At 38.4% G+C, this 12016-nt stretch overlaps 1 protein-coding gene across 1 annotated transcript in view; it reads left to right on the top strand.

The window, feature by feature from the left end:
• Positions 1-5629: 5629 nt before the first annotated feature.
• The window catches only part of SESN1 (sestrin 1), a 51018-nt gene continuing 44631 nt past the window's right edge, over positions 5630-12016 (top strand). The window contains exons 1-2 of the mRNA XM_032215951.1: positions 5630-5833; positions 6414-6775. Of these exons, the coding sequence (XP_032071842.1) occupies positions 6488-6775 (288 nt within the window). The 5' untranslated portion in view covers positions 5630-5833; positions 6414-6487. The remainder of the gene's footprint in view (positions 5834-6413; positions 6776-12016) is intronic.

The raw sequence follows: 12016 nt of genomic DNA, 5'->3' as shown, positions 1-12016 counted from the left end.
TCTGAGTTTAAAAGTATATCAACAGGTTCCACCACAAAACCGCGGTCGACTAAAGCGCGGTCGACGAAACCGTGTACCTGACATCACAGCGCGACGAAAAAAGCACGCTGTGAGCGCTAAAGCTAAAAATAACCCTTAAACCTAAACCTAACCCCCCGAAACCTAACCCTAAGCCTAACCCTTAACCTAACCCTAAACCTAACCCTTAACATAACGCTAAACCTAACGCTAACCCTTAACCTAACCCTAAACCTAACCCTAACGCTTAACCTAACCCTAACCCTAACCCTTAACCTAACCCTAAACCTAAACCTAACCCTTACCTTAACGTGAATCGGCTTGCTTTCAAAGCGCTTTATAAAGCGCTCTTTTTTCTCCACGGTCGCTGTTGTCGCGCTGCTGATGACGTCAGCGACGCGCTTTAATCGGGCACGCTTTAGTGGACCGTGGATTTGTCGTGCCACGTATCAGGTTCGCGGTTTTGTCGTGCCACGTATCAACATACAGGAAAACATTCCAGTGTCTGAATGAAACATATGGTAACAATATTAGTTTTTCACTAATAACCCTAATTTTGACTATTTAGGACTCAAAAGAAATTCTGATTTTCAAATGTATTATTTTGTAAAATCTTATCTCAAAATACAGGATAAACCAAACTTTCAAAAAATGCTGAACCCAATAAATATGCTTTATTATTCAAATTTCCTTTTATACTTTCTGATAAGATTACTTTAGAAAAAAGTTTGAAAAATGCTATTATGCTTTGCCTTTCAAGAAAACTATTGTATCAAACCTTTTGAGATAGTTTATTGGATTATGCACAAAATATGAACATATTGCAACCTTCAGCATTCTGAATCATTTACAGTTCCTGACCGCATTCCAAACAAAATTCATGTTAATAGTTGCAATATGAGCAGCAATATGAGGAAACTCCCTTCTCTTTTGGCTCTTGTTCTCAGGATCCAAGACAACTGGCAATGAACTGTTTAGAAAGACCAGCTTGGAATGTGAACTTTTTAAACTTGTTTTCTATCCAGAATAGTTGGCTGAACATCTGCACATATTATTTCAGTGGATACTTTAGGAATTTCTCCTGATAGGATAATTACTTGTTAGCTTAAGGAAACAAACAGTGTAAAACTTGGTTCTGTTCTTCTTTTCCTGTTTCCCAACATTTCGAAAACCACCCCCACTACCTCCATCTATACCATATTAAATCTTCAGATAATCATTCAGTGACTTTAAAAGGCCATTTATATAATGTAAACAACTTATATAATCACAACTATACTGAGAATTCCTCAGTTCTGAGAATAGTTGTGTATATTTAGGACTCTTACATCAGTGTAGAGAAACAAATATTACAATGTAATATATTAGTAAATAACTAAAAAATGAAGTATTTTGGCATCCTCTTACCTTCTGAAGCAAGCTTGAAATGTCTATATAAGCAGTCCAGTTTTTTGGGAATATGTTTTCAACAGATTACTTTTAGGGGCATCTAATAAGGAAGAAAAGTCACATGTTTGAAATATGCATTTAATAACACAAAACTATTAGTGCTTCCCAAAATGCTTTTTGTTTTTCAAGCTCCTTTCATGCATCCAGTGGTGCCATAGAACTTGGTGAAGCTAAAGCAGCTAACTCAATGTAGCTTCTGCTTCATAGGATATGCTTTTATAGCATTTCCTTTAGGGTTATGTTGTAGGCAGGTTCCCATTGGATGAACTGTAGCAAAGAAATTTGGACACCTTGCCATTATCATCAATTCCTTTGAAGGCAATTTGTCACACACACATACACACACACACCCCACACACACCGCAACCACTCCAAGCATTTTCTTTTTTATACCTTTGCAGCAAAAAAATATATCAATTTTTCCTTTGCAGCAAAAAAAGAACAAGAGTAAGTGGGGTACTGTACTGGCTGACAGCCATTTGTCTGCTGACTAACTCCATGGGAAGACAGAATATAGCAGCTAGACCACTAGTGTGGCAGCACAAAACTTTTTCCAAGAAGTTGAGGTTTTATTGAAATGTTCTTATTTTAAAGCAGCTTTCTCCCACTGGTATCCTTCAGATGTGTTAGTCTGCACATTTAGTTCCTTCCAAATGTAGCGTATCAGTTATGCTATTTTGGAATAAAAAATACCAGATAGGAAATGCTGCTCTATAGTCAAATCAATCTATTGGAATTCTGTAAAAGAAAATAAAAGAACTGAAGTTGAAGACATGGATGAGATGAAGATAAAATTTGTCCTCCCGTCTTGTATGCCTCTACAAATAGATTCATTTTTTTCTCCTTAATTATAGCCATCGGAAGAAGGGTGTTTTGTTTATTTAATCCTAACCCTTAAAAAATAAATAATAGTAAAAATAAACCAAAGCAGCAGGCATGAACCTAATTACCTGAAGTTATGCAACTTATTTGCACTTGTATCTTAGCAAATAAGTTTAGGATTTCACTATTATTCAGTATCAATTGAAAACAATGGGTTTAAATGAGCCTAATTCCAAATATTTCCTAATTAAAAAGTTGTCTTTAAATTTAAAAGAATTTACACAATAATTCTTTAGTATAAGGAATGAAAATGGCAAAGAAGAACCAGTTCTCAGGCTAGAGAAAATCAATATAATCAACAGATGGCCAGGTTAACTAGGCCCATGGCAACCAATGCCATGTATTTGATAGAACAGAATGCCCACAATTAATCAACAGCCACCATATAATCATTCTACTTCTTTCAATTATTAGAATGTTTGTAAATTTATAATGTTTCTACAGAAATCTCTTGTACACTGTGCCATGATGTTGACGTTCTCTAGAGTTTTATTTTTGGATTTGGTCTTCGTGATTGATATTGAATGAATGGTAATTGCCATATGTTTCTTAAGCCTAATATTGGTCTCATGTTTTTAAATTCCGTTCTTTATGGAAAAGCCAGTTTGTTCAATATAACCCCACATTATACAAACACTAGGTTCTTAATTTCAGGAATTATCTTTATTAGAAGACAATAGTTGTTGCAGTACTTGTCCACTGTCCCAAATCTTATCCTATACTTTTTTTTGTCCATTACTTTTCTTCTCTTGAAATGACAGAAAGTTTGTATATAGTTCATAATAACGTCTGTTATATTTTTGTAGTTAAATCCTATAACTGGAAGGGTATTAATATTTTTTGCTAGTAGTTAGCCATATTACTTAGTGATCTTTTAAATTAGTGATGTATTGTATCTGTTCCCTTTCTATATATGCTCTACAGTAGATAAAATAGAATATTCATTTACTAATGACTATCAAACTATTTAGCAGGAAATCCTGGCTTTAAAATTAATAGGACTTATATACCCTTTATTTATTTTGAATATGTGTTAGTTTTGGTTTATTAGAATTATTAAAATAGTTATTTTAGTAATAATTGAAGTTTTACTTTGGAAAAATACAATTATATTAAATATCTGATTAATTTTACAAACTGAAGCTATTATCTCCAGACTGGAAGTCTACTTGTCCAGCTATTTTCCTGAATTTTAGTTTGGAATTTACATTAAAAGGCAGTGACCTGCCGGCCGCTACATCCCACATAAAAAATAAAAGTGCCAGCCCGCGCGCCAGCAGAGGCGGGTAAAACACACACACACACATACACACACACACACACACACACACACACACTACTTACAATAATACAATTACTTACAAATTACATTAATTTTGAATTCCTCCCCCCTCCCTCCGACCCAATGGTGAGGCCCTGCCTCCACGTCACTGCGACCCACATACATTTTTCACCTGTGTCACAGAGGATTTCAACTCTGCTCTTGTCTGCCATGATGAAAATGTAAAAAGAAAAAGGCAAGAGCCGCTGAGGTCAGGCTGGATTAGCTGCTGCCAGAGTCCCCAATGGATGATTCTGCTTAACTGTTTAAAAAAAAGCCTCTAAAAAAAGTGCCCTCTACAGGAGGAAGCGAGAGAACCACGTGCCTCATCTACATAAGGAATTTTTCGGCTTTTAACCCTTGCTTAACTCTGCTCAAGTGATCATAAAGATAGACTAAATGAGGCACGTGGTTCTCGCCTCCTGTAGAGGGCACTTTTTAAAGAGGCTTTTTCATCCACTGTGACTCTAGCAGCAACTACCTCAGCATTTTTCCTTTTAATTTTTTTTTTCCTTTTCGTGATGACAGTGGTGAGGCCCTGCCTCCCCTGACTGCACGTCACTGTTAAAAGGGATGAAATGTGTGGTCCTTAAGATTGTGTTGCTGAACTTCACCTCAGATCAGCCCCTAGCCAGCATGACCAATTATAATGCTTGCATGAGGTTTAATCAAACATGGAAGATTATGTGTTGCTCACACTTGACTTTAAAAATATTTTTTTTCATAATGTAGCCACCTTGATCCTATCAGAAATGTTTTAGGTGGTTTGGCAGGTTTAAGTACTAGGATGGTAAAACTGTTTTGCTATTTAAGCTGTAAGTTCTGGAGGAGCTAAAAGTTAACAGACAAATCATATGGAATAGCATGATTGCAAGCCTGATCAGTGCATAAATACCAAAATAAATTGGCTTCCTTTATCTCTGCTATGAATTTATTTCCTCTGGTTAGTTATATTATGTAATACCATCATGTTGATACAAAAACAATTTTGCTTCTCTTCTCTGCTGTTAAGTTGGGCAAGCATGCACACCACAGTTGCAATGATAACATCAGAAGAGAATCAGCATTTGGTGATATCACCCACCTATAGCCTTTGCATGGTTGCAATGATTAGGTAAGATCCACAGTAATGAAGCTGAAATTATTCAAGACCGTTTAGTGTTAGGCAAACTGAATTAGAAAATGAGAGGCTACTTAATTCTTTGCCTTTTTCACTTTGCTTAACAATCCCTGCATAGAAAAAGGACTGGAAAGGCCTGACAATGATTTTATTAAAGTACTCTTTCCAAGAGCTCAATTATTATTGTTCTATTTACCGGTGTATAGTATTTTAAAATTCAGGCCCACAGTAAAAGTTTAGCCTGGTGAACTTCCATGCATTCAAAGTGGTTCTTTGTGTTAAGGTAATATAGAGTCTGTATAATCTTTATTATCTAAAGTTTAGATTCTAAACCTTTCCTAGAAACTTCTTAGAAACAGAATTACAGAATGTAAAGTACCTTTCCTGCTAAGCTTATTATATAAATCTGTAATACCTATACATTATTTATACTTATAACTGTTATCTAATTCATACTTGACGAAATAAATAAAGAAAAAAGATACAAAATGTCCCTTATAAAAATCAGCAGAGGGTACAATTATTTCTGGTACTTTAAGGCTAATACTTTCTTATACAAAAGTTACAATAAACTTGAAAGTTTTGAGAAAAAGCTTGAGTGAACTCGTCCGCTTCATCCTATGGCATTCTACCCAGATCCAAAAAATGCTGACTCCACCGAACGAAAAACAAAAGAAACCCATCCAGGTTTTTCATTTTATACGCCCACGTGATTGACTCATAAACTCTCCTCCCCTTCCCCCTTTTAAAAGGGATTTTTTCCCGGCCTCGGATTTAGTTCTGATTCTGCCCGATTGGCACTACAAATCCCAGATACCGCGGGAATACTTCACGTTGATTGGCTGTTTCTAAAAAAACCGGGATTGGCTGGGGCGGATCCCTGTCGCGTTCCCTCCGAGGCGCGTGGTTCGTGTAACTTTACGCCTTTGGCCGTCTTTGGCGGCCGCCTTCTGGATCGGGGTCGGGGAAGAGGAGCGGGGATTTCTGGAATCGGGTGCAGGACGCTTACCTTCACCTGCTCCTATACTTGCGAGTCTCCTTAGGTAAGATATCATATCAGGTTCACACACACACTGGTCTTTGCATACTTGGCTCTCCCCCGCACCCCCCCCCCCGACTCCTATCTTGGCTCTGCTGCCCAAGGCGAGAAATAGAAGGGAGAGAATTTAAAGGGAGTTCGGGCTTCATTTTTTTCTTCCCCTCCGGAGGGTGAAAGTGGCTCGCAGACCTAAGGAAGGAAGCAACTAACTGCGAGTCGTGGACGTCAGCCGCTTTTTCACCCCCTTCCTAGTGCAATTTGTGCGACAAAAAAACAAAACACCCCAGATTTCCCAGTCATTCCTCATGCAAGTTTGTAGTTGGCTCGGAATTATGGAAGTCGAAGTATCCGCTGCCTGACCGTGGCAGAAAACTTGGCGCTGCTCGGGCATGCAAACGGAGGGATATCTAGGGATTGACAGGTAACCCGGTGGTGTCGGCCTCCCCTATTCTTTAGCCGTTCTCCTAAAGCAGTGGTCCCCAAACTTGACAACTTTAAGACATATGGACTTCAACTCCATATGTCTTAACGTTGCCAAATTTGGGGGGCTCTGTTCTAAAGTCTTCCTTGTGTGATTCTTCCAGAGAAGGCTCACCATGAGGATGCCGCCCACGAACTGAGACTCGGAAGAGTGGAGGATCGTTTTTTTTGTCCAAGAATGGCTGAGGGAGATGGAGAGGTGAGATGGGATGGGCTGTGCAGCCGGGATGCCAGCGCAAGAGTCAGCGCCTTGGAAAACATAAAGCAGGTGGTCCTGAAGAAAAGCCAGGCAATGGCTCTGGACCAAGGCGGTGGATGTCCTCCAGCTGCAGGAGGGCTCCTGCCCTCTGCAAATAGTGCGCCAAGTGAGCTGAACCAAATGCTTGCTCGGCTGCTCACACTTTCCAAGAGATGCCCTTTCAGAGACGTGCAAGAGAAGACTGAGGCCATTCTGAAGCATGTTCAGGTAAAAAGCATGGTTTTATAACCTTCTGCTCTTCATTACGCTTTGGTTGTCTTGCCTATCTGACACTTGGCACCCATGAATGGGACCTGGAGTGGCAGTGATCAAACAGAACAGTGACCTCGGGGGTAAACATCACAGAATCATAGAATGATGGTGCACACATGCTCTTTAATATGGAAAGTCAGCATATAAAAATATAATCTGCAAAAATCTGAGACAAAGTTTTTTCTTCATTGTTTAGCGTGAAATCGGATAGTAAGCTGAGGCATACAAAGCTTTTATCTAATTATTTTCTGTGCCATTAAAGGGCTATGCAAAGGATAACTATCATAAGCACAACATACGTTGTATCAAAATATAAGTTATATGATTAGATTTGCAAGACATTCAATATATGAACTGTGTGTGTGTGTCTCTCTCTGTGTGTGTATATGTATGTTGTATGTATGTATGTATGTATGTATAGTTAGTTAGTTAGTTAGTTAGTTAGTTGCACTGTATCCCACAGTGATATGCATTTCTGGGTGATTAACTTGTTGAAGATTTACAACAAAATGTATTAGGACTGATCTACTTTTTTTTCCCTAGTAGATATGAGGATTAGAAATGTTTTGGATGAGAGATTTACTTAATTCATCACCCCTTTCTCACATGTGAAATCTATTAACAGTACATGGGTAAGATAGCAAGTAAGGAAGGACTTTAGTTCTGCTATCTTAGAATATTGAGATAAAAGAACTGAAGAACAAAATAATGGGTTAAAAGTATGTAAGTATGTATATGTGTGTATGTGTATATATATATATGCTGGTCTTGTATTCGGGTCTTTTCTCGTGTAAGATTGAGATTGTCTTGGCAACGTTTCGGCGAGGTCTTACTCGCCATCTTCAGGCTGGTGTTTTTCGCTTAAAGCGTGGTCAGAGATGCTGTCATTCTATAAATCTTGGTGGGGGCGTGTGGAGTGCTGGCGTTGTTTCAGTAAGTGGATTGATTGGCTGTGTGGCTGTATCATGATTGGTAGATTGGTGCTGATTGGTGCTGGCTGTATGTCCATTGTTGTTTTGTGTTGTAACAGCCTGGGTGGTGGGTGGGGCTCATTTGTTTACCAGGGCTGGTTTCCAGATGTCTGACAGGCGGGAGGCATCGTCACGTTTATTCATGTTGTGGGGGTGTTTCTCTATTTCAATAGCTTCCATAATTATTTTCATTGAAGTGTTCAGTTGTGGAGATTAATTTGGTTCCTTCAAAATTAATTTCATGTCCTGTAACTTTAAGCTGCTGGAAAAGAGAGGACGTTTTTTCTTTTTTTCTTACTGCGTTTTTGTGTTCTGCGATGCGTGCATTTATTCTCCTGTTCGTTTGTCCTATGTATGTTGCAGGGCAGATTTTGCATAGTATTTTGTAGACTCCTTGGTTTTCTAGCTGGATCTTGTCTTTGGGGTTTCTTAAGATGTTGGCTATTTTTTGGTCAGTGTTGAAGGCTGTCTTGATATTGTGCTTGTGGAGAATTTTGCTGATGGTGCCTTTGATGTAAGGGAGGAGGAGGATGCCATTGTCCTGTTCTGTGTCTCGGTTTTTTGGGGGGTGTCTCCCTTTATATTAGGTTAGTAATTGTTTTTCTTTGGACTCCATTGGAGATTAATACGTTTGTGAGAGTGTGTAATTCAGTTTTCAGGTGGTCTTTGAAGGCTAGGCGTTTGATTCTGGAGATGTGGGTCTTGGCTACAGAGTTGATCTATGCAGGGTGGTGATGAGATTGTGCATTTAAGTAGCAATTGGTGTGTGTTTTTTTCCAATAGATGGGGTGTCCTAGGGAGCCATTGGTTTTTTTATAGATTAGGACGTCCAGAAAGAGAAGTTGGTTGTTTGCTTCTATTTCCATAGTGAATTGTATTTTGTGGTGTAGGCTGTTGAGATGTGTGAGGAAGTTGTCCAGTTTTTCTTTCCCATGTGGCCAAATCACGAAAGTGTCATCAACATATCTAAACCAGAGTTTGGGTTTGTGTTCAGATTTATCTAAGGCGTTAGTTTCAAAATGTTTCATGTATACATTTGCAATGACGGGTGAGAGGGGTGATCCCATGGGTGTTCCTTCTATCTGTTTGTAAGAACCAAATTAATCTCCAAAACTGAACACTTCAACAAGAGAATAATTATGGAAGCTATCGAAATAGAGAAACACCCCCACAACATGAATAAACGTGATGATGCCTCCTAACTGCCAGACATCTGGAAACCAGCCCTGGTAAACAGCCAGAACCAATCAGCACCAATCTACCAATCATGATATAGCCACACAGCCAATCAATCCACTTACTAAAACAACACCAGCACTACACACACACACACACACACACCAAGATTTATAGAATGACGGCATCTCCAACCACGCTTTAAGCCAAAAACACCAGCCTGAGGATGGCGAGTGGGACATCGCCGAAACATTGCCAAGACAATATCAATCTTACACGGGAAAAGACCCGAATACAACAAGACCAGCATACCTACATCCGTGAAAATCTACGAAACCAAATATATATGTGTGTGTGTGTATGTATGTATGTATGTATGTATATATTTCTGTGCAATACTTTGGAGCATGTGGAGACACAAACATTGCACTTCTATTTAAAGCAGTTTTTTTCTGTACTGAATGGCTGCCCTCTCAACCAACCCACATGAGCTGGCAAAAATGTATTTCTTTTAAGGTACTGCTGTCAGGTACTATGTTTGCACTGATGTGTTCCAGATCACCTTTGGAGATTCAGATTCAAAGTGCTGCATAGCTCTAGCAGAAATATATTTGGAATTAAGGAATCAAACACAGTTAACAATTCTGTGTCTACAGTTCTTTGGAAACTATTCAATACTGAGAAAAGGAAGTAGCTGACTTTCTGATATGGGTAGCTATTTTTCCTGAAATTAGTCACCCTCCATAAACCAAAGTTGTGTTTCTGTGCCGCTACACATGGAAGAAAAATGAAGACTGGTTTAAAATGCTTATGTCAATAAAAATGCTTTAGCTAGTCAAATTGCACAGCAAAGCACATCTGTCAGCAAGCTTTTATGTCCTCTACAGCACCCAAAGTGCATCAATCATAATCAGAGTATGCAAGTTAGGGGTTAGCATAGTAAGTAATGGTAGATAGGTAATACCCCATTTGGAATGTGGAATGCTATTCATTGTCAGGTTTAACCCAAGAAGCAGGACTGAAAATATGCACACAAATTGATATATTAATTTCAGAACTTCTAAGTAATTTTTTTATTAAGGAAACTTTTAAAAAAACTATATCAAATAAAACCCCACACACTTCTCACCTTCAGTATTGCCTCCTGGCACATTCAGAGCATGAATGTCTGATATATCACACTGTTCATCTTCCTCCTCCACTGATCTTGCACCATTGTTATTAGAAAGAAAAAGGTACCTGATTTGCAAGAGTAAAAGGTGTAGGCATATTACCCAACTTATTAGGAGAGGCAAGTCCAGGTACACAGTGACAATTGAGCTGTTATTTATTTAAGAGGGCTCTTGAATAAAATACCAGGTGATCTGCTTTCCCAGGTTTCCATAGTTATATTGTGGGAGTTCCCCATGATGACATTTAAATAGTCTCTTTACAGTGTAGAATGTTTCTACATAAGTGGTTTCCATGTTGAATGACATTGTGTGTCAGCCTTTCTTTTCAGATAAATTATTTTTGGCCTTGATGTATACTCCTACAATTTAGTTTGCCTTTTTTTTCTAAACAGGGAATTTACATGTGATTTCCACTAAATGGCATGAAGTATCCTGATAGCCATTGTCATATACAACAAAGCTAACTCTAGATAGTTTGTAGAGATACAAGGTAGAGTACTACTTAACTGAAAAATAATTGAGAGAAAAGAAAATCATATCCATATTCCTGAAAAGCTGGAGTTTCAGAAAATGGCTTGTATGTGTGAACAAAATATAGAAGTGTTTAACTGTGGAGCATTCATAAGTGTATGCAGTCTCATTGTAAGAAAGTGATTGGTTAGTGTTCCTGTTGTAGTCTCCCTCAGCCAGTAGAATATTTATGTTCCCATAACAGAAATCAGAACTGTTGAAGCTGAAGAGATCTCTGATCTTCCATGATATGTTCTAGAATCTAAATTGTCCACAATGGAGATTTTATGTTGGGATAAAGAAGAAATGCTTCTTTTACACTGCAACACTTAATACTACTTTGGCTTCTTTCAGCAATAAGCTAGTGATAACTGGATTTACAACTGGATTACTTTGAACATACTGTATTTTTCGGAGTATAAGACACGCCGGAGTATAAGACGCACCAATGTTTTGAAGAAGCAAATTTTAAAAAAAGGTTTTGCACTCTGCAGACCTCCCAAAAACGGCCCATTTCCCCCCCCCCCAAAAGGGCACAAATAGCCTTTAGGAGACTTGCAGAGTACTCCTGGGGGGTGGGGCCAAAAATGAGCAAAAAACAACCCCCTTTTTGTCAGAAAAAGGACATGCATAGCCTTTAGGAGACTTATAGAGTGCTACTGGGGACTGGGGGCGGGGGTGGTGGTGGTGGAATTAAGCAAAATCCTTTTTTTCATTTCTGTCCTCCCCAACCCCCAGGAGCACTCTGCAAGGCTCCTAAAGGCTATGCACAGCCATTTTGGTGAAGGGGGAATGGTTTCGGGAGGCAAAAAATGCTGTATTCAGTGTATAAGACACACCCAGATTTTCAGCCTCTTTTTTGAGGGAAAAAGGTGTCCCTTATACTCCCAAAAATATGGTACTTGCCATTTTAACTCTTGTTTTTGCTACTTTTCATTCTACATTTCAAGCTCTTCGTTTATTATTATTAAATGAATATTATTGGAATCATTAGCATTATAACATTAGCAGCAAATACAAATAAATGGTGAAGTTTAAATAATAATGAGGATGGGTTTCATCTTACCACAGCAATGACTATGTGAAACTTAGAAGACTCTGGTCATTCCCCCATTAGACTATCTTCTACAGTTATTCAACCATGTTTGTGCCAAAATAGTAATAATGACAACAGGATTTATATCATTTAAGCAATTATTCAGTGATAATATGGAGATGTTCTAAATTACTATCAGGGAAATAGCCTATATGTTATTAGTAGGGACTTTGTGTTACTGACCTCACTGCTTATTTGTTACTTATCTGTGAGCAAGCTAACAAACACGGGTTTTTAATATGGATCCTTTGAAAGTTCCATTGTATAATTC

This window comes from Thamnophis elegans, chromosome 4 (assembly GCF_009769535.1).
Source record: "Thamnophis elegans isolate rThaEle1 chromosome 4, rThaEle1.pri, whole genome shotgun sequence".
Taxonomy (NCBI): Eukaryota; Metazoa; Chordata; class Lepidosauria; order Squamata; family Colubridae; genus Thamnophis; species Thamnophis elegans.
The sequence above is the reverse complement of the archived record's forward strand: the minus strand, read 5'-3'. Positions and strand labels throughout refer to the sequence as shown.